The 27,218-nt window shown below is 42.2% G+C and overlaps 1 protein-coding gene across 4 annotated transcripts in view; it reads right to left on the reverse strand.

Moving 5' to 3' along the window:
* Positions 1-27,218, reverse strand: part of ANKRD11 (ankyrin repeat domain 11) — a 222,452-nt gene that overhangs the window by 97,783 nt on the left and 97,451 nt on the right. For all 4 annotated transcript variants that reach the window (XM_085888864.1, XM_085888861.1, XM_085888862.1 and 1 more), the window contains 4 exons: positions 23,472-23,663; positions 23,098-23,298; positions 11,650-11,792; positions 11,284-11,431 (listed from right to left, as the gene is read on the reverse strand). In XM_085888864.1, the coding sequence (XP_085744990.1) occupies positions 11,284-11,431; positions 11,650-11,792; positions 23,098-23,298; positions 23,472-23,663 (684 nt within the window). The remainder of the gene's footprint in view (positions 1-11,283; positions 11,432-11,649; positions 11,793-23,097; positions 23,299-23,471; positions 23,664-27,218) is intronic.

Genomic DNA, 27,218 nt, shown 5'->3' on the forward strand with positions numbered 1-27,218 from the left:
TACCCATGTCTAAACACATCTAGAAACTTAACTGGTTCAGAAAAAAAAGGGTGCCAGTTTTCCATTAACATTTAGGGCCTCCATTTTGAATTTCAAAATGGCCACCGCCGAAAATCTTCTTTTAAAAATAATATTGCAAATTAACCATAACTATTCTTTCAAATGTCATACAATATTTATTTTATTTTATCTAAACTCATATAAAGGGGACAAAGATTCATTAGAAGCAAACTAAGAGCACTAGAAACTCTAAATATTGGGGAAAATTCAAGATGGCCGCCTGATTTTGGGGGTTTTCTATGTAAAATGCCATTACTTTTGAACCAATAGACATAAGATGTGTTTGGTGGCTAGTCATATGTTTTGGCACAGGAGGATTTCAATAATAACAAAATATTTATGATTGGAACACTCTTTGCCAATCCTCCAAAACATTTAACAGAAATAATATAGAGCATGTAATTCAATATAAATTTATTTGGGGGGTTGTACAATTAGAAGATGGATAAGTTTTTTTTCAAAGGTATGAAAATGCTACATTTATGAATCAGGAGTGTCAATGTTACTGATTAAACATTTATAATTGTCATTGCTTCAATCATCTTCTCAATCTTCGCCAATCCTTGGTGGTGTTATGTTCGTACAGCTGTCGCCTTCCCCACCACATTTGCAAAGTTAGGTACAGACCACACTGTTTCCTCTGCATGAGCACCTTCTTGAACACTTTGATTTCTCACAGTTACACCTGACGAGCTGCAGCACTGAGACTGGAGCTGGTGCAACCTGAGAAAGAACAATCAGTAGCTTTTTGTCTTGGTTTCGCCACCCCAAGGTCAAAGGGTCAAGAAAAGTTGGGTTCAATACCATATCCTGGCGCCAGATATTACACTGGACATGGGCACGGCGTATATGTTCAATCCATGCTCCCTGAGTCGGTGGCAGTTTGTCAACTCCTTGTTCATCTGTGAGTTGCTTGAACAAAAATACCCCTGAGAGGGAGTGCGGGTCATCTCTGCCAGAGGTCGAAAGTAACTCTGTGCCAGACTGGAATAGGGGCCATTCATAAAGTATGTACGCTCTACTTCCGGGTTTCAAAACCACCCACCCCCCTCTGTATGCAGGCTCGTGACCACCCACCCACCCCCATCATACATTGCTAATCGCTTGCAAAGCCAGCAGTACCTTATGAACCGATGTTTGTAAGCCATGACAATGCAGTCCCTAGCAGTGTAAGTTACCTTTTTCTTTTAATACACTGAACAACAAATTTCAAAAAATTTTTTTTACTGGAGATGTGTAAAGTGATTAAGACTAATTTGGGTACGCTGATTTCAAAAATCATAACCGTTTTGCTGTATCACGTCAGGATTTTCAGGAACAGAAATATTCCCATTGCCTAGAAGTCAGGATTTCAATGAAATTTACATATGTCTTTAACATGTCTATTTCGTACAATTGTTGTTAACTTGTGTTATATTTCTTTCTTTCAGATAAAGATGAGTAGGCGTTCCTGTACCAATCATCCTGACAACTTCTGTTATGTCTGTGGTCGGTATCAACAGCCGACCACAGGTCGGTCGGTACCAAAAAAGATCAACAGCGAAGTATATCTACAGCAGTGAAAATGAAGGCCGCCTACTTTCACTACTTCGGGTGTAAGGTGGGGGACCAAGAACAGAGCTGGGCACCACACATGTGCTGCACAAGCTGTCACATAACCTTGACTCAGTGGTTGGTGGGCAAGCGCGCGAGCATGCCATTTGCGGTGCCCATGATATGGTGTGAGCCGCAGAATCATCATGATGATTGTTATTTCTGCTGCACAAGCATCGCCGGCTTCAACAAGAAGAATAAAGGTCACATCAAGTACGCTGACTGCGTCTCTGCTCGTAAACCTGTGCCTCATGATGACGAGAACCCCGTTCCAACACCTCCAGCTGATCAGAACATAGCTGTAAGCAGTGGTGAAGAGGATGGTGATGATGAACCTTTTGAACCCGACACTCAAGAATCACACCTTCTGAACCAGGGAGACTTAAATGATCTTGTAAGAGATCTCTCGCTGTCAAAGGCGAAGGCAGAGCTGCTTGGATCAAGGCTGCAGCAGTGGAATCTACTTGAACCTAACACCAAGATATCCTTGTTCAGAGCACGTCACAGAGACATGGCTGAGTTCTTTGAGATGGAAGACACGATGACATTCTGCAGTGACATCAACGGTCTGTTGAAAGAACTTGGGTGTGATCACGATCCTGCAGACTGGCACCTCTTCATCGACTCAGGGAAGAACAGCTTGAAGGCTGTTTTGCTCCACAATGGCAACGAGAAACCATCAGTCCCACTGGCTCACGCGTTCGGCATGACAGAGACCTATGAGACTATGCGGCAGCTGCTTGATTCCATCAAGTACAATGACTTCAACTGGCACATCTGCGGAGACTTGAAAGTGGTGGCGCTGCTGTTAGGGCTGCAGTCAGGCTACACGAAATACATGTGCTTCCTTTGTCTCTGGGATAGCAGAGACGACAAGAATCACTGGACGAAGAAAGATTGGGAAGAGCGAAAAGAGCATGTACCTGGTCGACACAACGTGAAGCATGTCGCCCTTGTCGACCCAGCCAAGGTTTACTTCCACCACTCCACATAAAGCTCGGCTTGATGAAAAGTTTTGTATGGGCAATGGATCTGAATGGGCGTGGGTTTTTACCTCAAGGAAAAGTTTGGCAACACCTTGTCGGAGGCCAAGATCAAGGCTGGTGTCTTTGTTGGACCGCAAATCCGACAGATTATGAAGGACGAAACTTTTCCGACAACTCTAAACCCCAAAGAGCTGGCAGCGTGGAGGAGCTTCAAAGCTGTGACGGACAACTTCTTGGGGAACGAGCGCGCGGCCAACTATGAAGAAATAGTGCAGCAGCTGCTGGAGTCCTTCAGGAAACTTGGCTCCAGGATGTCCCTGAAAATCCATTTCCTACACCAGCACCTGTCTTCCCTGACAACTTGGGAGCAGTCTCGGACGAGCACGGCGAGCGATTCCACCAAGAGATTTCACTCATGGAGACGCGTTACCAAGGGCGGCACAACCCAAACATGATGGGCGATTTCTGCTGGTTCCTGCATCGTGAAACTGACACAGAGCAGCACAAACGCAAAGCCAAATGCCTAAAGCATTTTTAATTACATTCTAGTGGAGTTTTTCTGTAATTTCTATAATTTTGAAGCATTCATGATGAAATAAATGAATAAATGAATTTTTGTAAATTTCATTGAAATCCTGACTTCTAGGCAATGGGAATATTTCTGTTCCTGAAAATCCTGACGTGATACAGCAAAACGGTTATGATTTTTGAAATCAGCGTACCCAAATTAGTCTAAATCACTTTACACATCTCCAGTAAAAAATTTTTGTTGTTCAGTGATATCACAGCATGCCATTTATGAAAATAAAAGTACAAATTGACATTAAAAACAATGTTAATGTCATAAATGAAAGTAAGTGTGCATATAAACTTGTGTTCCATTGTTTTAGTTAAATCTGACAAAAGCTTCAAATGTAATATTTGTCTCGGAGAGTCCTGGTTCTTAATTTTTTAATACTTTTATTTTTGTATGTACGTACTTTATGAACGGCCCATACGGGGAATCAGAACGAAGTTTGAAGGGCTGTAAAATCAGAACGAGAGCAAATTTCAAAAAAATGGCTCGTGTTGTTCTAGATAATAGTCCATAGTATCTGAATCACTAATTACATTTGATCTCTCTTGATAAATGAGGGAGGAGATACGATTTGAAATCGACGATTTTCGCAACTTTGACAGCCTCGTGACGTTGATCTCGACCTTGGACGACCTTGAAAGTTATATCGTTGTGCATGCCTCATCGACCTCTATCCATTCCACTCTTGGTTACTCGGTTTGATTGTGGACGGACGGACGGACTTCGAGACTGGGGTTATTAGGTCATCTCTACTAAGATGATAGAGATGACCTAAAAACCATCTCAGCATCTTTGCTTGCCCAAAGTGGACTCCAACTGGAGAGAAAAGAGAGCAAAGAACTCTTCACAACCACGAAGAACTTCTTCAGATGGCTCATCTCCTTTGCCAAGGTCAGCTAGTGCTCTCAGAATGGTGGGGCTTGCCTTCAGGAAAGTTGTAAAGCACCCCTTCATTCCCTTCCCTTGGATATGTCCTGTTGTATCACAGCGTGTGAGAGCATGCCAGTTGATCAAAGCTGCTGATTTCTCTGGGCCAAGCTTGTCATATATAGGCTGTAGGAAGACTTTCCGTCGTCTTTCACTTGTACCCATGACTAATGCAGAATGGTTGCCAAGTAATGGTGTTCTTCGTAGAGCCAAAAGTAGCACATCAGTGTCTTGTGAATATATGTGGACATTCATTCCATTGCTCACATCTTCTACAGCATGATAAATTATAAGAGTGTCTGCCTCTTCCTGTGTGCTGACACCGATCATTGTTTCAACTTCATAATTCATCATGACCTCTTTCCGTGTTGCAGTCATAACCTTGACGGTACTGTAGTGGATGAGCTGATGGGAAAGGTAGAGAGTTAGTGAATCCTTTGTGCTGCTGCTGGCAAGAAACATATTTTTGTCTTTGATGCCTGTTGAGTCTTGAACAATGTAGGATTTAGTTCCCTTCAGCTTGCCTTTCCGCCACTCTCTAGTCTGCTCCTTCAGTGATGCATTCTTGGTGTAATTATCAAATATAACTCGCACTTGACAATATCCACGAGCATTTGAGTCAATGAGTGTGACAAAGGATGTTGCAAGTTCTTTGCAAGTCTTGAAATTTTTGACTGCCATTAATTCCTGTACCATTCCCATTCCATCAACTACAAGACATGTCTCAGATCCCTCTTCAAACTTGGCAGGTTGTGCAGAAGCTTGAGCTGTGTCATTGGCCACCAGATCTTCCAGAAGCTTTATCACTGTGGACTTGCCTATGGTTTTGGACTGCCTTCAATAGTATAAAGGCAGTAACTGGATAACAGTCTGTGGGACATTCCTTAGAGTTTCTGATACAGGCTGTTGACCACTGAGGTGAAGTTGGTTAAGTATCGTTTCACCATCACCTGATGACTGATACACTCCAATGGCCATGCCATGGAAACTGTGTTTCCCATCTGGCGTGTCAACTTTCTTGTCAATGTTATCCATTGATGCTCGTATGATCTTGTTTTTCAGAAGACCTGGTGGAACATAAACACCATACTCTCTCATGTTTTCATATACAGAAATGGCAATGCTGTTACATATCTTCTGTACTCTGTCATATGTAACCCCTACACCGGCATTGTTCAGCAGTGTAATTGCCTTTTGACTGCAGAAACTGTGATACATGTACAAGGACAGTCCGACTGAGTAAGGGCTCTCAAACATGCACCGGAAATCAGCTGTATTTGATTTTGGTGTCAGAGACATTTGCCTCTGTTTTGCATGCTTGCACTATGGAATGTGAAAGAGTGCGACATGTGTTGCTGAGCTCTTTGGCATGTGTGTCTGTTGTTGCAGCTTGAGTTCCTTGTAATGTCCACCTCATCATAGCAACTAGTTCTGCAGGTACACACTGTTCTTCACAATTTGCCAATGAGCCATTAAAGGTCCATGGGTTAGGTTCGCGGGCTTGCAAGATAAATTGCCTGATAAGTTTTGAGCAATGAAAGATGGTCTTCATGTCTCGTCTGATAGCTAAAACATCACGTTCCTGCACAACAGTATCTATTGCTGACCGAACAGTTTCCTTAGAATGAATGACTGCAGGTTTTCTTCCTTTTGCTTCAGTAATTGTGAAGTTTGATATTTGTTGTTCTATTTGGTGAGTAGCACTGCACGTGTTAATCTGTGGGTTTGGAATGCCATGATTGTGCATAATTTGGTTGTATCCTGTTGCTACTTCACTCAAAGTAAGGATGCTTCCTTGATCTATAGATTCCTGCAATTCAGCACTGAACTCGATCTCTGCAGAAATAAATTCCACTGTATTTTCTGCCTGATGTTCTCTGTTGCTGACTCTTTCTTTGGCTTGTATGTACTTGTGCCAGTTAATGGTATGGCAATTTTTGTGATATTTAATGTCCCTTGAAAGAAAGTCGCCATCAGTTATGATGTTTGCCAGATTTACTTTCCATTGTTCATTCCCGCTAACATCAACTATGTTTTGGATTGACACTCCAATGTTGACACTTCGACAGGTAATAAGGCGTTCTGTCTTACCACCACAAATCTTCTTGTTTTGACAGAAGAAAGTGTTCCTTTTGGAATGGAGGGTAACGAGATCTTGTTAGTGTGCTGGTAGATGCAGGAGTTACTTGCTTTGGGGTGTTAGATGTTTGTGATGCGGGAGGGCGACCACCGACTTTGCTGTATGACAATACACTTGATTCTTGAGATAAAACTGCTTTGTCATATCTAGCTTTGTCTCTCTCAATGTGTTGCTTGTGTGTTGCTTTACCATGACATTATTTGTGCCACACTGCATGTTGGTTGTTCAGTTCTTTTCCAGATATTCCACTCAGTTGTTGATGCAAACGAACATATTCTGGGTTTTGATATTGAGCCCTCTTGCTTTTACAGTCCAACAATGATTGATATGATTCCAGTTCTGGTAGTCGCAGATGCTCCAGTTCATGAACACCTTTAATGTCAATGAACTTGTCTCCTTGACACAACAAGCAGATTCGAAAGTCAATGGAAGGTTCAGTTGCACGCTTCTTACATGATGGTTCTCCACAGGACGCCATGGTTAATGTGGAATCATAACCATAAGTGAAATTAACAAGTTGCCATAAATTTCAATGCCTTAAGTATTTTATAGGATGGGATGTCCACTGTGCATTTTTGGTCTTCTGAAATAAAGCAGTAAGTTATTTGGTTCACAGTGGATATGTATCATGTTGAAAGCAGAAAATATTTGTCAGATACCAGTAATAAGTGTCACATTCATACCAATATTTCTTGACATTAACATCAAACCTGTTGATATCCATGCAAACAGAGTTCAGATGAACAGTTGTCTCAACTACAATGCATTTGGTACCCAAACTCTATTTGCACACACTTTGAATTATATGTTCAAAATAACGTTAAATACCGAAAAATCATACATATAGGGTAAAAACGGCAGCCATTTTGAAATTCAAAATGGAGGCCCGAAAGGCTAATAGAAAAACTGGCACCCTTTTTTTTCTGAATCAGTGAAGTTTATAGATGTGTTTAAACACAGGTGCCAATAATCTACCCAAAATTTTGCTTTTTTTACATAAGCCCACAGACTATGAGAATGGAAGACCCAAAAGCTGTCCAACAAGGATGAACAATACAATATTCTTAAGGAATCGAAAGAAGATGATAAGCATTGAATTGACAACAGAACCTGCAGAAGGCTCAGGTGCCATTGGCTCATCCATCAACAACATGAAGTCACTTTTGAAATCGGGACTTAAAGGATGTGTTGCAGTCCTAAATCCTTTGTTAAGGAAAGGGAACGACTAAAAAGTGCACAAAAACACAGAAACTGGACTGTGGAACAATGATCAAATGTGCTTTGGACAGATGAATCAGTTTCAGTTATTTGGACCTGATCTAAGATAGTATGTGAGATGAAAAATTGAAATTTATAAAGAGCCTTGCTTGAAACCAACAACTAAGCCCGGAGGAGGTTCGATTCAGGTTTGGGGGTGCATATCCTCAAGTGGTGTTGGAAGATTGCTGAAAAGTGATGGTATATTGACTGCAGAAAGGTAGAAACAATTTTTAATCCATCACGCTATACCCAGTGGTGAAGAACTTATTGGTCCAAACTACATCTTACAACAAGATAATGATCCAAAACACACAGCTGGAATAATTAAAACTTCTTTGCAAAAGAAAGAGGAGGCTGCAGTCGTTTGATGCTAGGAATGATCCCCTCAAAGCTCAAATTTTAACATCTTTGAAGCTGTATAATAATAATAATAATAATAATAATGATAATAATAATAATATTCTGTAAAGGTGCATAGGGCTGCCGAGGTAGATTAATTGGCAAGGAGTACAGTCCTGGACAGGTCGCCACTCCGACGCAGGTTACCCTGAATGGTTATTAACCCAGTACACTGGCACTCATTTCACCAACCTCAGAAGGATAACAAGTTGAGTCAACCCCACCTGGTGTTAATTCAACAGTCAACAAGGGCTTGAACTCAGGACTCTCAGGTCCCAAACCAGCCACCTTAACCGCTAAGCCAACACCAGGCTTTATCTTTAAAGCTGTACGATGGAACAATTTGGACAAAGAAAAAGTAAAAAATAATCCCAGTAACTTAGATGATCTTGGGAAGGTCTTGGAAGAAGCACGAAATACCGTTCCACAAGAGTTTATAACCAAATTATATGAAAGTGTCCCTAGATAAAAAAAATAATTTCAATGGTTTTGAAGGAAAATGGTGGACATACAGTATACTCACTATTAGTTTATATCAAGGCATATTGTTATGTTGAAGGGGGTACGAATTAGGTAGCACGTTGAGTTTGTGTGGTTCATGTGTTTGTGTAGGATAGAGCATATTATGTAACCTGGGAATCATTTGAGCAAAGTTGTCCTGTTCTTATGTATGTTGTGAGAGGCAGTGTAGTTGACAAAGGCTTTCGACAGGAAAGTGCAATCAATTCAAATTTGTACATTCTAACCATCTCACCCCAACATAATGCCACCGGGGTGGAAAATGTATGCGCATGAGTGGCGGAGCCTTTCTGAGAGGAGGGATGCGCAGGCGTGCTTGCAGGTTAGATGATAAAAGGGGTCGCACCAAGTCTGCATCAGAAGCTAAAATAATGAGTAACAGTTAAAAGCAGTTGAGGTTTGTACAGAGGTGGTTCCATCTCTGTGTGTGTGTGTGTCTGTCTGTCTGTCTCTCTCTCTCTCTCTCTCCACTTTTTCGCCTCCAGTGGGTGCCGTGGATGTGGACTGGTGCTTGGTGCAACTCTTGGAGACTTGCTCACGTTTGAGCCTGCGTCCATCCTTATCCTTCGAAAGACCTTGGCTGCCCTGGTCCCCCACCTCCCAATGAGAGTGAACGAGTGTGTGTTCAGGGTTTCATAGATTACTAATGTTGTATCGTTAAGTGTACCTATTTATTATTAATTTGTTTCTGTCTATGCCTCAGGATTCTCCATTTGTGTCGTCCTGTGTCTCTTTCCAATAAACCTGTTATTTCTTAGGTATACGTGTCACCTGATTACCGCTCTCTCACGAGGGTGCAGCTGCCTTGCAAGGACCGGATTTGAGTAGCGCCACCGGATGACTAACCGGAGCATCTGTGGATCATTATGTTGCTAAATTGAAAGCACAACTGAAAAAGGCTCAGAGGGACCTGCATAACCTTCCATAGATAGTCTTCTGAGATTAATAGGCCCTCAAATGTGGGAAAATGGCCCTGGGAATAAATGGTTGAATGAACAGGGAAGAATGGCTGCAACAGACACCAACCTCCCCAGTTCTGAATTGGATGAACTAAATTTACCTTTTAGTTATGGGTATGCAGGTGAGTCAGGGAATTGGTATGGGTGACGGGCAAGAGCAGCCATGAGGGTCATCACGTGGGCCGAGTGGAAGGGGTTAAATGTAGTTACGTGTGTAATAAAAAGGATACCATGATTTGTGGAGGTTGTTTTGTATTTTTACTCATGTTTAGTAGATGAGCAGGCCATGACAGGTGAGATAAAGCAGGTGAAGGTTCAATGAATGGCAGCTTGGGAGGGAGTATTGTGTGTAAGGTTTGTGGGTGGGGAAGTTGTGTGTGTTTTCAGGTGTATCAAGCTTTTGAAGAGAGTGAGGACTGCGGCCCCTTAACGAACCTCACCCCCATCAGCCCAGTGAGTGACTGGGATGGAGAACCAACCAGAAGGAGGGTCACTAGCAGATGACCACAGGGCAGGACCCTGAGCAACCATGATAGGCCATGGAGTGACATTTGCCTGACCCCTTCAGTGGTGATACAGTGAAGGGAGCTGTTGTGGTGCTGAGGAGTGGGAAGTCTAAAGGAATGGGGATGGGGGGCAGGGAACCCTCAAGTTATGACTGTTTTACACTGTGGGCAACACACCCTGCTACACCTCCACTGCCTCATTGTAGGACATCCTAGCTGCCAATTGAAATGACCACACCTTGCAGGTAGAAGTGAAGGCATGGCCTCACATTGGAGTCTGTTTCCAACCCTGCATCCTTTGAATGACCTTGCCTGCCCCCCCCCCCCCAACTCCCCATTTACCTCTCCCCTTCACCCAATGCGAGCGAAAGTGATTGTGTGATCATGGCGCCTTTGGTCGATATTCTGTATCAAGTGCCTTTTGTCTTACTGTGTGCATTTATTTATCTCTCATCATATGTATCCGTCTATCTGTCATATCGGGATTTGCCGTTTGTGTCTCTTCAATAATCTTAAGGATATGTGTTGCGTAATCACCGCTCTCTCTTGCATACAGAAAACGCTTTGGCCCGGGTTTTGGCAAATCCCTAAAGGAGATATAAAATGGTAAAGCGAGTTAGTTTTCCGAGACCAGTGTAATTTAGATCTCAAATGGGGGGGGGGAGGGGAGGGAGCAAGGGGTCAAGAGGTGAAGGGGAGAGTGGGTAGCCATGTCATCCTCTCAAACATGATTCTCTTTGATTCGGCCATTCACAAAGCACTTTGCTTTGGCGTGATGGGTCCGCATTAGCAACCCAGTCGACGTGACAATACTGTATATAAATTTGGATATTTTCATAAGATTTTATTTTCAGAGAACACAAAGTGTTAGTTTCCTTTTGCATCAGAGTAGAAAAATGCATAATGTCCACTGTATAAACTAAATAAACTTGCAGATACAGCAGGTTGACATGGTACCTTCTTGGCTAGCTGCATGGTTGAAAAATGTCTCAAACAACCCTCAACAATACATGGTGTGAATGCCCTTGTCAGCTACCAAGTATCACTTTTGTGAGCATCTTGCACACCTTACTAACCTTTCATCAAAAACAGAGGAATTGTAAACATTTGTGAAACAGCTAATATATCTTTCACTTATGGCTCATATTATAGAAGAACTGAAGCTAAAATACTGAACATATTCATTGAAGCTTTTACAATCGTTCACAAAACCAAATTTGAAAAATCAACAAAAACATATTGAGAGAGTTGTTTGATGACACACATAAATTTACAAGTACAATCGATCAGTATGATTTAGGTATTGCTTTTCTTACAAACTGGCAACCTCATAAAGGGAAACAGTGTGCATTATAACCTGCAGAGCTGTCTTCGCTTGCTGACCATGACAGCTCCTTGTGCAAAAGCTTCTCAACAGTGGTGGTACAGGCCACATCCACAGGTCTCTCACCCTTTGCATTCTTCTGAAATGGGTCAGCCCCACACCGCAGAAGCAACCGAACCACCTATTGTGAGTGAAGGAGAAATATAATGAGTGTTCCAACAACAGTGGATACCAATTCTGGATACGAATCAAAATCTGAATACTAATTTACAAGAGTTACTTAAGATTGTTAAAAAGGAAAATGTTATTCAAAAGAAAGACGTTCTGCTTAATTGACAAGAATTTTACTCGTTGAAACAAGGCAGTGAAATTTGACCACCCAATCCATCCCTTCCTTACATCCAGGTAGCCATTATTGGCTGCATCGTGTAGTGGCGTGTCGTCATCCAAACCTCGCGTGTTCACGTCAGCCCCTGCAACCAGCAACTGCTTGGCCAACAAATAGTATCCATGATTACATGCTTCGTGCAAAGGTGTCCAGCCTGTGAGAAAACACGTATCTCAACATCAACCAAATTAAATAAAATTGGAAACAAGCTAAAATTCCCAATCTTGATCAAAAATGTACATTGAGAGGCAGGGGGGAAATCACACTTGAGCAACAAGTTTGTTCAGCTGACGAGTTATTGTGGTTACAAACAAATAACAGACATATTCACAAAGCAATGTGTACACGCGCAAATATATAGGGTGTTCAAAAAAAACCCAGATAACTTTGGTTGTTAATATATTGTATATGATACAGGAACTCAAAAAGTTTTGTGCACACCATCAAGGCACTTCAATGTGAGCTCCGCTTGTCATGTGGAGGACATCAAGGCGGTACACGAATTCTTGCCATGTTCAGCTCAGCATGTTTGCATCTACCAGTGCGCATGCAGCTGTGATCCGAGAACGAAGATCCTGCAGGTTTGTCACCTTGATGTCGTGGAAAACATCTTTAACAAATCCCCACAAAAATTCAAGAGGGTTATGTCTGGTATTGTGGGGGCCAGGTGGTTGGTCCATGTTGGTTAATCCAGCGACCTGGAAATTTTTCATTCAGGATGGCTTGAACGACTCACGCCCAATGAGGGCGGAGCACCGTCTTGTTGAAAAATTATATCGGGTTGCTGGTCTTCAATCTGTGGGAAGGCGAATCCTTCAATCATGTTCATGTGAATTGTTGAGGTCACTGCATTGGCTGCAAAGAAAAACGGACCCACCAACTGGTTATGGAGAAGGCCACACCACACATTGACCTTTGGACAGTCGCGTATGCGATCGATAACCACGTGGGGGTTTTCATAGCCTCAGATCCTCACGTTGTGCTGGTTGACCTTCCTCGATACATGAAAGCAAGCTTCGCCTGTGAACATGACCTTTTTCAGGTAATCTTCGTCATAATCGATGCGACTGACCATTTCCAAGGCAAATACCTTGTGTTTGGGTTCATCATTTGGTTTGAGTTCCTGCAGACTCTGCACCTTGTAGGCATAAAGCTTCAGTCTTTTGTGCAAAATCCTGTGTACAGTGGTGGTTGGTAGTCCCAGTTCTCTGGGTGCTCATCAAATCGATTTTGTGGGACTTTGTTGAAATGATTCACACACTTGTTCAACGTCTGCTGCACTTGTGCTTGGTCGACCGGTACTTTTCTGTTTCTGACAACCTCCAGTCTCCTTGAACCTCTTGTACCACTCTCTGATACTAGTCCGTGATGGCCGATTTCTTCCATACCTTGTACGGAAATTATGCTGAACGTGCGTGTCGGATCTCATCTCGATGAACCGTTGGACACACTGAGTTTTCTCCTGTGGAGTCGCCATTTTATTTTACATTAAACCATCAGATCTGAAAATAAAGAAAACTTTATGAGTTTCTGTATCATATAAAAGATAGGGTATCGGTTTATCATTTGTGGTACTAAATATATTAACAACCAAAGTTGTCCAGGTCTTTTTGGAACACCCTGATTGACCCGATGTGAGTGAAGAATAAAATTTATGATGTTCATACCCATGCCAAGAAACTATGTGATGTAATAGGGTACATGGATGATATGGGTATATGGGCCATAATAGCAGCGTGTTCAGTTAGCGATGGTATTTTTGTTCAGAATGAACGCATGAGGTGAGACGATGTGCTCTACGAGCACCTTTCTCGCTGTGTAACATTTCTTTCACAAAACCTTTCAAGAAAAAGCAGCAACTATGCACACACAAAGTTCAAATCAAGGAATAAGAAAAACAAAACTAGAAGGGCACTCAGTAGGATGCAAACCTCCACCAGGCTCATTACTTTACATTTTGTATCCCACTGACAGGCCGGATGTGGATTCGGACCTGGACTAAAATTTAAATTGGCTTGTTCTTGTCACCTAACTAACTCATGCACCAAGTTTCGCCCGAATCCATCTGTAAAGTTTTAAGATATCCTGTACACAAACAACAAACATACAGCAGGGATGAAAACATAGACGCCATCCACCTTCGGTGGGCGGAGGTAACAAGTAGCTGATACTCTCGGTCCCCTGCCTTTTCGGTGATATGAGGAATATATCTGTGTAATATGAAAGCTAAATCTTGAACGTTTTTTTTGAAATATCACATACATAAGACAAGTTACCGAGATGGTTGCAATGGCAACAGAATTAGAGACAATCACTGCCATGATCTAATCAGGTTGAGATTATGTCATGAGGAATAAATATCTGCAATATGAAAGCTGAATGTTCAACGGTTTTTAAAATATCGCATACACAAAAGTACGTGGACCGATGAACAGTTGGTCGCTCATTTTAATGTCCTCCGTCTCTGACCTTGTCGGAGGAGCGGGGGATAGATAACAGTCAAGTGCAAGTGTTTCATACAGTTCAAACAATTACTGAAAATCTTCTTCTTCTTCTTTCTGCTGCTCCTTTTAGGGGTCGCCACAGCGGATCAACAGTCTCCATTTCGCTCTATCCTCCACCTCTTCCATTGACACTCCAACCACCCGCATGTCCGCCCTCACCACATCCATGAATCTCTTCTTTGGCCTTCCTCTTCTTCTCCTGCCTGGCGGCTCCATCTTCAGCATCCTTCTCCCGATATACTCCGCTTCCCTCCTGTGCACATGTCCAAACCATCTCAATCTCGCCTCTCTCACTTTGTCTCCAAACCGTCCTACCTGCGCTGTCCCTCTCATATACTCATTCCTTATTCTTGTCCATCCTCGTCACTCCCAACGAGAATCGCAGCATCTTTAACTCTGCCACCTCCAGCTCCGCTTCCTGTCTTTTTGTTAGCGCCACCACCTCCAAACCATACAACATAGCTGGTCTCACTACCGTCTTATATACTTTCATTTGTGGGACAATGTGTTCCTTTTGAGCGTAGTGTAACTACTTTGTGGTGGGACAATTACAATCATCAAGTAATTACTGAAAATATTGGTACAGAAAGGTTATGTTCATATGGCAAAAGCTGTGCAAATCAATGAAGAAATGAAAAATCGATCTGCAGAATGTAATCAGTGGACAAGTTGTCACAATGAGATGCATTTTTGTAATCAATTGTGACTTGTGACAAGTCAGTTTCATGACCAAATCCATAGAAAGCAATCAACAGTCCTCATCACCAGCCAGGAAAAGAGCACAAGAGAGGAGTTGTAAGTGATTAGGGGAACAAGAACTCAGTGGGTATCATAAAGATTAGAGATAGAAATGGGAATGATCATGAGATGACAGGACACCACAGAAATGAAATCCTCGAGGGAAGAGCTTGAGACAACAGAATCAGGATGAAAGTTTAACAAGAGAAAAGAGGGTGAGAAATGAATGCAAGTGATTATTAAGTTCGGATTTGGGGAGGGTACCAAGGAAAGGGTTTCTGATAGAACACAGAAGACCTGGAGGGGGCAGGAGCTGTGCAGAGAAGTGAGAGGGCAGCAAGAGTAAGACCAGAATAAAGCTGATTACAGAAAAAAAAACCCTGCAAAGCCACAGACTTGCCAGCAGTGAATGAGAGGCAGACCCTATCCTGGCACGAGACACCAATGATATAAAGGACATTGATTCAAGGGGGATGAGACATGAAGTAGCACTCAGCATACGAGCCCACGGAGCAAGGGTGATGGGAGCCATATTCTGTGACATTTTCGATGAAGGTTCTGAAACAGTCTCAAGTTGAAGATGACAGAGGAAGACTTGGGCCAAAAGAGAATTCTGAAGCCAGCTTGGAAATATGATCTGCCTCAGAAAAATTATGGCAGATTGTGAGGCCCAGTCGCTCCGGAGATTACGTTTTCCAGGAGCTGACTGCAGAAATAAATGGAGGAATTTTGTCAGCCAGTTGTGAAGGAGGAAGAAAGTTAAAGTGTGAAACTTCTCTGCATTCAAAGGTATGTTCTCCAGGTAGATGAACAGTCATCTTTTTCTCTAAATTGGTAAAAAAAAAAGGTTGCCATACCCAACTGCCTGGTAGAGGGGTGAGGAATACTCCTGTACAGGGTGGAGTTAGCTGCAAAATGATGCGTAGAATTTTCCAGTGATGGAGAAAGGCCATGAACATCGACAAAGAACAACATTGGTCTGAAAATGCCACCTAGAGTGAGTCTCGCCTCTAAAAGGTAGAACGTCAGATGTCCATCCAAACCCGCATGCTGCTTGCAAGCAGTGCAGACATCTGATAGTCAATCTAAGAGGGGGGGCATGGAGACCATAAGCTGACAATTTGGAAAGCGAGGCAAGGTGAAAGAGAACATAAAATGGTTGGAGATGTCCAGACCGGGTGATCGAGGGTGGAAGAAAGCAGCATTTCCAGAGTGTAATGACCTGGGCAGCAGGCAAATTAATCAGATATTAGAGTGTTTGAAACAAAAACGAGTTTTGAAGTCTGATGCGATTCATTATTTCACTATTTTGCTCATGATAGAGAGAAAGATGACCATCTGTCGTTGAGAAGTCAAGTTTTTACAAAGGTATTACTAATTATGGTCATATATGCAACTTTCCATAATGTACACAGGAAGCCATAAAAACAAAGAATTATAAAAGAGCTGAAAAAAGGAGTAGTAGAAGGCAGGTGAACAGGTTTTGAGAATTAAACTGGTGAGATTTCATGTGCGTTGCAGGGTATGCTGTGGGTGCAGTGACATATGGAAGCATCATTTTATCTCTGTGCAGGATAATCTCTGAGTTAGCTGTCATGATGCCAATCACTCCAACTGTCATTAGAATGAATAAAGAGGAATGTGAAAAATATTAAAAACAAGTGTGAAAGCAACAAAGAACAAAGATGTCAGGAAGAACCTGAATGGATAGATTTCAGCAGTTACTCCCCAGGCTCAAACACAGCAACATGTACAAGCTACCAGCGGTCCGTCAGCGGGGAAGCACAGTCCACACAGAATCAGGATTATGGTACGAACATAATCAAACGGATGACCAAAAAGGAACCCGAAGAAGTAAAGAGCAAAGATGGAGTCATCACAGGAGGAACCTGGATAGGATTCAGGTTTCAGCCATGGAAAGAATTAGAAATTATTGCAGGAGTGGCACAGATCCAGACCTATTCTCCAGAGATCGGGAGGAAGGGGAAGATGGGGAATGATGCTCGTGACATAGTCAATCAACCGCAACATCACCACCAGCACGGCAATTGGGCCTCTCAAAACAGTATAAGGAATGACCAAGTAATGAGATGAGATAGTCATCAAATAATGAGTCATCAAGTAATGACCAAGTAATGAGGAAGGCAGACAACAACATATTCTGTGAAAAAAGTTTGGATCGGTGACAACAGAGAGTGAGGCAGCAATCTATTGGGAGAGCTCCATGAGATCACAGCACAAGCCTCTGATGCCAGTGGGACAGAATGAAAAGGATGGATGGTGCATAGCTTCCAGGAGGGATGGAGTGAAGGAAAGGGTTGCCTTCAGAAACCCAAGCCTGAGATACTTGTTCACCTTGGGGGGAGGAGTGTTGGAAACTGAAGAGGCAGTCGCCAGCCAGAGGGAGCTGAGAGAGAAGGATGTACCCCATCTGTCTGCATTCACCAGAGATCAGTTTCTGAATGATCATATTTGCAACATGGTCACACATCTAAAGGCTGGGATGGATTAATGTATGTTTACATACTGTCCAGGAAGGCAGACAACAAAATGGGAATGTGCAGACTTGAAGAATGCGAACTCGGCGTAACATATCACCTCGAGCTGTCTTGAGAAACAAGGACATGGGTGGGGTCGACGACCGGAAAATTTGATGGGGTGTGATGATGTAAAATGCCGTTATATTTTATCCAAGTACTGCGAAAAGGAAGGGTTTTGAAAGTGCAAAGAAGGTGGTTTGTGCTCTGCAGTGTTCAAGTATATGAAGACCACAAGGGGAAAACCAGAGATGTCACTTTCTATAAATTTCAGGGTTATTGCACCTGCCAATAGTTGGCAACATAAGGTTTCCTCTCACAATATTACTTTAACAAATAACCAGGGGTGTCACATAATTTATACGGTATAAAGTTTAGCCGTTCAATGAAAAAACAAGTGTTGTCAAAGCTGAACAAGTAGAAACCCAGAGTTGTCAGTACTTTACTCCTGGTTATCTCCCTTTCATTCATGTTAACTGTTCCACCATAATATTCAGAGTTGAGAAACTAAAAAATGAAAGGTTGTAAAACTTTCACAGCATAAACTCTGAGCACTACAATGGCCGATTTGGTTATATCATGGGCTCCGTAGTTGGTGCATATCGTGGTTCAAGCCTGGTCAAACCTTTATTGTGACTTTTATGGGACCCACGCCGTGGCTTAATGGTTAGCGCGTCTGAGTACCCATCCTCATTCGATGTACCCACCGCCCAATCAACCTGCTTAGGTAAATGAGGGAGTCACATGAGGTGACTTCGGCTATCGCGGGGGTGGTTTATCCTTGGTTTCCTCCCGGTTTTCCATCATATTAAGTAGTACGGAGTAAGAAATGGAGAATCCGTCGTCATATAAGCGAAATACCCTTGAGTATGGCGTTGAACACCAATCAAACAAAAAAACAATGACCGTTTAATGTTGAAAAAAATAATCTGTGATCACCAAGATCATGTAATGTATGCTAATAACCAACAAGCATGAATTTGCTACACATCCTGGGTTAAAATTGCATGGCAATTATTAAACAAGGGAATAACCAGTGATGTCAGTTTGCAACATTGATTCGTTCTTTGCTCTTAAATTAAATAACACAGAAGCTTGGCAAATGCTACATGCTTAATTTGATCGGCCAATGATCACTCTTCCTTTTACTGGAAAAGAAATCTATATGACAGTTATTAAACAGTCCACCAAAGTCTTGAAACTTTGTTTTCAGTTTCTTCAAAATTGACTATTCCTGACATCTCTGGTTTTCCCCTTGTGGTCTTCATATAATTCAACTAGCAGGGGTACTCGGCAAAGCTGGGCAACTTCCCACCCCACCCTTTTCCCACCGCACCCCTTCCCCTGCTTCCTCCCACCGCACCCCTTCCCCTGCCTCCTCCCACCCCACCCCTTGAGGGACGAATTCATCGATATGGCTGAAATAATGCTATAGATGTTTATCCTCATCGCCATGTCATGAAACTGAGGTATGTTGAGTTACCAAGTTTCATGTAGAGCACTTGCCAAGTGGCTTAAGCACTGAAGCAAGGACTCAATTAGAAACTGTTAAGGAACGGCTGGCTTGGCAAGCGCTAGCTAGCTGCTTGGTAACAACACACCACTGGACATCTCAACAGCATACAGTACAGGAGTATTTTCATTGTAATGAAAACGTACCTTGTTCAGACCAACACATCCACCCACAGACACAAACTCAGCTTCATGTATTCGATCGATTAGGTGACAGTGAGACATCTTTCACGAAACTGGCATGTTTGCATATTTCCTACTCTTGTCGATCTATTCTTCTTCTCCTAATGGCAATCAGCAAATAAATTTTCTATCCTCCATCACATCATTTTTCCATGAGTTTTAATATATAATAAAAAAGCTCCAATTATTGGTGCATTCCTGCTGTTGTAGATATCGCTGTGATGACGTCACGCATAGGGACGTCTTTTTTCATTCTTCACACGGATGCAAACACAGGATATTTTTGCTTGTAACAGTCATTGCAAATTCTGGTAAGCAACACATCACAGTCTCACAGACAGAAAGTAACTGTTTGATGTCCCACAAAGTTTTGGTTTTTTTTTTTTTAACAAAATACTACTGTCTTCTTTCCTCTGCATTGCCTAAGGATTAACGTACCTTCATTGGGCGGAGTATATTATACAGCTGCCGCGATCGCTGCAAACAAAACATGCATTACCTCGTTTGAGCCGTAAACAAAATGTTACTTTTTTTCCTGGAAACGGTATCTTCATTGAATGATAGAAGGTGCGTTGTTCAGTCTTCAAATGTACATGAGGTCTTTAAAACAATCTGAGCTACATGGAGAGAAAAAGATGGTGGTGATTTCTGGATGGCTGGAGGGCATGGCCTGTAGAATGGGTGGCGCTTATGACCCACAGACAGACAGACAGACCCACAGACACGAACTCAGCTTTAGAAATTGGATTGAAATAAAACAAAGATTTTAAAGGTTGGAGAAAAAAAATTTCCAGAAGTTTACCGCCACGAATGCAGCGCATCTTTTACACCACTCTAACTAACGTGTTACATTAGTTCTTCATGCCTGTTGTTTGTGTTCTTTATGACATCCTCAAAAACAGCAAGTTTTTTTTTTTTGTATACCTTGGTCGAGGCTCGTATGAGAGCTAACACACAACTCACAGCAAGGAGGCATGAGACAAGAGGGGCAGGAGTGGAAGGGACAAAACAGTGGGGAACAGACACATTAGGTGAACTGTGGAAGGGAGAGGGATGGGGATGGGGCAGGGAACATGGCGAAGAGAAGATGGACATTACAGGGACTTTCAGGAAGGAAAGCAGGGGAATTGAAGGAAGTGGGCTTGGGTGGATTATCGGAGGTAGAAAAGATCGAGGATTTGGATGGGGGAAGATAAGAGGTGGTGGTGAACAGCTGTTTTGAAAGCCTGGAGGGAAGAATGGGAAAGAATAGAGTGAGGAAGTTTATTCCAAAGGCGGGAAAAAAGAGGAATGAAAGAGTGAAGATGAGCAGTGATTCGTGATTTTGGTAGTTTTACCAGAAGTGGGTTGTTGGCGGACCTTGAGCGCCCTGTGGAAATGTGGTGGGGACAAATCGCAGAGAGAGCAGGGGGGCAAGGCTGGAGAGGAGTCGGTAGAAGACAGAAAGACCACCGACCAACCTGCGGTGATTGAGTGAGAGGCCCAAAGACTCAGCTTCATTGCGGGAGATGCCGATGATCTTAAATGCCCTGGTTTCGACAGCGTGAAGCCGAGAAAGGTGGGAGGCAGGAGCACCAGCCCAGAGGGGAGAGCAGTACTCCATCAGGCTACGGACAAAAGCTTTGTAAGTGGTCAGGAGCTCAAGAGGGCCGAGGAAGGACTTTGCACGACGGAGGATTCCCAGTCGGCGACTGGCTTTTGAGGCGAGGTTGGAAATGTGGCTTTCCCAGGAAAGGTCATGGCAGATAGTGAGACCCAGAAGCTTGAAAGAAAAGACTTCTTCCAAAGGATTGTTGAGAAAGTGGATGGGGGGGTTTTCTAAACGGCCCTTTCGAAGAGACATAGTGGATGTCTATGTCTCTTTGTTACCGGTTTGGAATGATTTTCAATTTTGTCCAACTGCCAGACAGGCAAACAGAGTTTAAAAAAAAAAAAATCTCATTCCTCTCTGCACATGCACGACCAGAACAAATTCAGAGCCAAAATACACGAAACTGCAGGTTCATATTCCGATTCATGTTCAAAATATAATTACCTTCGCATTCTGCGAAAGGTTATGTATTGGTCGCTGTGTATTTATTTATTTATTTATTTGTGAATATGTGTGTGTGTGTGTGTGTTTGTTTGTTATTAGCATAACTCAGAAAGTATTACACCAAATCGCTTGAAATTTGGTGGGATGATGGGTTATTATCCAAGGAACATTTGATTAGATTTTGGGAGCGATCGGGTCAAAGGTCAAGGTCAAGGTCACGAAAAGGTCAAATTCGTATTTTTACCATAGCGCGGTCAATTTTGATCTAATTGGCATGCAACCGATGCCAAAATGTTCAGAATTCATTGCCCAATCTTGTGATGGGCGACATGACACAATTACGTCATTACCCTTGTTTTTAAAAGAAAATGTCCCAAATCCTGGTATTATAATCAGTACCAAAATATATGTTTGTGGGAGATGCCAATGATTATTTATTTGTTTGTTATTTGCATAACTTAAAAAGTATTAAACCGAATTGCATGAAATTTGGTGGGATGATTGGATATTAGCCAAGGACCATTTGATTAGATTTTGGGAGCAATCGGGTCAAAGGTCAAGGTTAAGGTCATGAAAAGGTCAAAATCATCTTTTTACCATATCACGGTCAATTTTTATCCAATTTGCATGAAACTAATGCCAAAATGTTCAGAATTTAATGCCCAATCTTGTGATATGCAACTTGTCACAATGACGTAATTGCCCTTACTCGTGGTTGGGGGTCAAAAGTCGGGGGGGGGGGGGGGTCACGACCTTGGAGATGTGCGTATTTTTTATCATAACGCAGTCAATTCTTATGGGATTCGTATGAAATCAGCACCAAAATGCTCATTGTTCTGTTCCCCACACTCTTATGCCAAGAACAAAACGGTAGCGGCGGTGAAGGTATATGCTCTCTACGAGTGCCCGTTCTCGTAGTCAATTGAAATTACGTTATTCCTCCATCATAAACTGACGTTTGTAGACAGGACAGAGAGACAGATAGAAGTGAACCAATTGCTTAACCCCATCTTTACACTTTGCGCACATGGCGTAAAGTGTACTTTTTAATCAAGCAATTTTCACGGGCGGGATTTGAGAAGCAATGATGGGAAAGGGCGATTGCAAGAGAAGGAAGAATGCTGGAAAGAGGGGAAGTCAGAAAGATAGCAAAAGAAGGCCGAGGGGTCGGCACATCGGAATACAGAGTGTGAGGAGGATTGAAGAAGAATAAACAATATGGTGAGATATAAGAAGGGATTGGAGGGATGTGGTTGATAGTAAATATGGGGATGGAAAGAGCAAGAGGGAACAGAAAAAAGCAAACGATGAGTACAGGCATACTATATGCAACATACCACATCGCATGAACAAATAAACAACAACAGTGAGTATACAAACACCAGCAGGACTTGTAGGTAACTAACTTGCACTCGTGTTTTAAGTCTCGATGAACAGTAGTTACAGGTGGATACAATCCAATCAGTACTTTATTCTTGGAGGAGTGGAAGAAGCGACATGCACTCGTTTCAACCAGGAACCATAAAAAGACTTCGGCATACTGAAATATAAAAAGTATACGTGCTGTATGTGCACTCAGAAACGTTAAGTGATACCTTACAATGCCAAATATTGTTTACATTCTCGGTGGCTGAATTGAACCAGACTTGGTGGCGTGATGGTTGGAGCATCGGCTCTGAGTCTGGGAGATCGGTGATTTCAACTATGGCCAAGTCATACTGAAGATATTTAAAAAAAAAACAAAGTACGTGCTGCTTCCTCACTTGAAGGTCAGCAATTAAAAAGGATAGAGGATGAACAAACAACAATCGGTTGGAAACCATAGGGTAACTCTGTGTTAAAGTTCCTTGTAAGGGACAGAAAGAAAATAATAACTCACGTTATTATTCCAACTTCAATTCTCTCAAATAATTATATCTATATTTGCACTCCTTAGAGTAAGAAACATACCAGCAAAATCCTTCACATTTACGTCTGCTCCTTGTGTAATGAGGTCCCGCAGCTGCCGCACATCTCCGCGAATCGCCGCCATGTGCAGTGCTGTCTCACCACGCTCATTTCGCTTGTTCACCTTATCCTTGGGTCGAGATCCCGAAGTGGGTGTTTTTCGTTGACCCGGTGTATTCTGCGTGCCATCTTTACCACCGTCTGCTGCTTGGGAAAGGTGAGAAAACAAGTACAATTATTACAAAGCACAAACTGGAAACAACAATACAGTACTGGCAACGACTCATTGAGACAGCAAAACATTTCAGGCTGTTGTTTTTGTGGCCATTAAAGAAAAACAAAAAGAAAAAAAAGAAATAAATTGTGCATTTTCTGACCTGGACTGCTGGTCGCTTCGGCAGTCATCTGCATGAGCAGCGCCATTTGCTGGCGCTCGGACAACGGGTATCCAAGGCGCAAGCCAGCAGTTGCACCCAAAAGAGAGCCCAGCTTACGACCACTTCCTGAGTCTCTTCTCGTGCTACCAGAGTCCTTTCGCATTCTTTTTCGCTCGGGTGGGACAACCTTTTCTGTTTGGGATATAGGTGGAAAAAAGGAACACGGAACAAGGGTTAGTGTTCCGTCGAGCACGCAACAACGTGCATTTCGTCTACAAACAGTCAAAACACCCACCTAAATAATATTCCAGTGTTTCCTGATGTGCCAAACAAAAAAAATTAAAATAAAAATTAAAAAAAAAACACCAGACATGCAGACCGTACCTTTTTACATATATTGGCTCATTAAGATAGTGTCATTTTCACAGGAATTTCCGATGAGTGCCATGAGGGGGGAACACAGGCAACCACTGAAACGTGATGGATCTGCCGTCGAAAAGGCCGTTGACATTCCCCAATTTCTTGAAAGGTGAGGAATGCTTCAACAAATATAATCAATGATGTTGTTGGTGGTGAGAAAAGGTGCATCACCACAATGTAAAACTAACAGTGCAATGGAAATTTCCTTCCCGGTTCATAATTTTGCTTTGCTGCAAGACAAACTTACCTTCCTGGCTGCCAGATATTTTAATCATCTGGTCAGGTGGAAATATTTTCTATATCTATACGGGTCATAAGGTGCACTGGTAATTAATATTGCACCTGCCTTGCCACGTTAATTAGCTATCCTCGAATAAAAAAAAATTCTGTCCCACCCCGTGCATTTGTTGCCCTGGCAATCAGTATTTTAAAATTATTCGCTCACAACATGCATGAGTCTGTTTTTTTTTTTGTTTTTTTTTAACGTGTTTTCTAATACTCGTCATCAAGCAAGGTATCCATTGTTTTCAGGGCAGTAAAAATGCCAGTGTACAATCATTCAAATGATTCGTCCCATGTTTTAATACTTATTTTATCTTATCTTGTTGTACGTTTAAATGGGAGTTTTCTTAATGGTCTGCATCCTGTGTTTTAATGCGTCGATTTTATCCCATTCCATATTTTACTAATGAACCAGATAATCAAGACACATGCAAAAATGTGGATTCCCATTTCTGAAGACCACCACACAACCTGAACTGGAATGGCACTCGGTAGAGCACACACCTACGCCAGGCCGAGCAGTTTAGGTTTCACGTCCCACTGATAAGCCGGATCCGGATCCTCACCAACATCGAAACAATTCATCCTCGTCACACACCAAACATGTCCACAAATTTCGTCTGAATCTGCTCATTATGAAAGATGTTACACATAGTTTTTGGCCCCATCTCTCAATGTTAAATAATCACTTAAAAATTATATTATCCGGATCCAGATCTTCACTAAAATGGAATCAATTCTTTCTTGTCACACATCCAACCTGCCCACCAAGTTTCATCCAAATCCGTCTATAACTTTTTGAGATATCCTGCTCACAGACAGACAGACAGACAGACAGACAGACAGACAGAGGTGGAAACCTAACCTCCATCCACCTTTGGTGGCAGAGGTAACTAGAACTAAACAAGCAAAGATTGCAGATCCTCCCAGGACTTATTTGGTGTAGTTTTATTGTATGCATTTTTTAGACGTACTCGCATTCTAATTGTACATACTTTATAGACATAATCACATATTAACTGCACATACGTTTTTGAGGTACTCAGTTGAAACAGATAAAGCGTACTACTGGCTACCCCTAAGTGACATTTGTGGCCCACATTAGCACATTTGGTGTGGACCAACAGACAGAAAGACAAACAAACAAACAAACAAATGGACCCAAATACATCCTTTCCTCTGGCCAGTGTAACCATAGAAAACCATAGAAGTGGGGAATTATGACCTCCACCACGGAAGGTGGACGGAGGTTATGTCTTCATCCCATTTGTCTTTCTATGAGTGGGATATCTAAAAAAGTTATGGACGAATTCAAACAAAACTTTGTGGACAGCTTGGATGTGTGACAAGGATGAAATGATTTTGCTGAAGATCTGGATCCGGATGTTAGGATTTTTTAAGTGATTCTTTACCAGTGAGAGATAGGCCTTGACTTTTTCATATTCACCTCCGCCACCGAAGGTGAAGGAGGTTATGTTTTCACCCCATTCTGTCTGTTTGTTTGTTTGTCTGTGCACAGGATATCTTAAAAAGTTGTGGACGGATCCGGATGAAATTTTGTGGACAGGTTGGGTGTGTGACAAGGACGAATAATTAGATTTTGGTGAAGATTTGGATCCTATAATTTTCTAAGTGATTCTTCGCCATTGAGAGATAAGGCCTAAAACGATATATAGTACAATATCTCAAAAAGCTGCGGACGGATTAGGATGAAACTTGGTGGACATGTGTGTGTGACAAGGAAGAAATGATTGAATTTTGGTGAAGATCCGAATCTGATAATTTTTTCAGTGATTCTTCCACCATTGAGAGATAGGGCGAAATTGAGATACAGCACGATATCTCAAAAAGTTGTGGACGGATTCAAATGAGACTGGGTGAAAAAGTTAGGTGTGTTGCAAGGACCAATCGATCCAATTTTGGTGAAGATCCAAATCCGGATCTGGATACAATAATTATTTAATTTTTAAAGTGATACTTCACCATTGGGAGATGGAGCCAAAAACTATATAGTACTGTATAACATGATATTTGAAAAATGTATTGGGCCCGATATGTTCTCGTGGATCAGGCATTGCGTGGCGGAGGTATGCACTCTACCGATGCCCTTCTAGTTTGTTCTGTTATAGCCTGAAGTTAAAAGAGATTACATTGAGGTTGTTTTTTTGTCACTGATCTTCACATGATACCCCATAATATCAAAGTGGAATTACATTTTTCGAATTTTTCACAAATTATTCAAAAACGAAAAGCTGAAATGTCTTGAGTTAATAAGTATTCAACCCCTTTGCTATGACACTTCAAATTGAGTTCAGGTGCATCCACTTTCCTTTGATCATCCTTGAGACGTCTCCACAACTTGATTGGAGAACACCTGTGGCCAATTCAATTGATTGGACATGATTTAGAAAGAAACACACCTTTCTATATAAGGCCCCACAGTTGACAGTGCATGCCAGAGCAGAAACTCAATCATGACATCAAAGGAACTGTCTGTAGAACTCCAATATAGAATTGTGAAGACTAGGCATAGATCTGGGGAAGGGTATAAAACAATATTTAGAGTGTTGAAAGCTCCCAAGAGCACAGTGAGCTCCATCATTAGGCAATACAAAGAATATGGAATGACCCAGACTCTTCCCAGAGCTGGCCGTCCGACCAAACTGAGCAAGAAGGACCTTGATCAGGGAGGTGCCCAAGAACCCAATGACCACTGACAGAACTACAGAGTTCTTTGGCTGAGAATGGAGAACCTGCCGGAAGGCCAAAAGTGTTTGTAGCACTTCACAAATCTTGGCTATGTGGGAGAATGGCCATACGGAAGCCACTTCAGAGAAAAAGGCACATGACAGCATGCCTGGAGTTTGAAAAAAGGCACGTGAAAGAATGAGAGCATGAAGCAAAAGATTCTCTAGTCTGATGAGATGAAAATCCAACTATTTTGCCTGAATGCAAAGTGCTACATCTGACGGAAACCGAGCACAAACACAGCTCATCACCCATCTAACACCATCTCTAGCGTGGAGCATGGTGATGGCAGCATCA

Source organism: Eptatretus burgeri, chromosome 7 (genome assembly GCF_056783735.1).
Source record: "Eptatretus burgeri isolate ZD-2024b chromosome 7, Ebu_testis_v1, whole genome shotgun sequence".
Taxonomy (NCBI): Eukaryota; Metazoa; Chordata; class Myxini; order Myxiniformes; family Myxinidae; genus Eptatretus; species Eptatretus burgeri.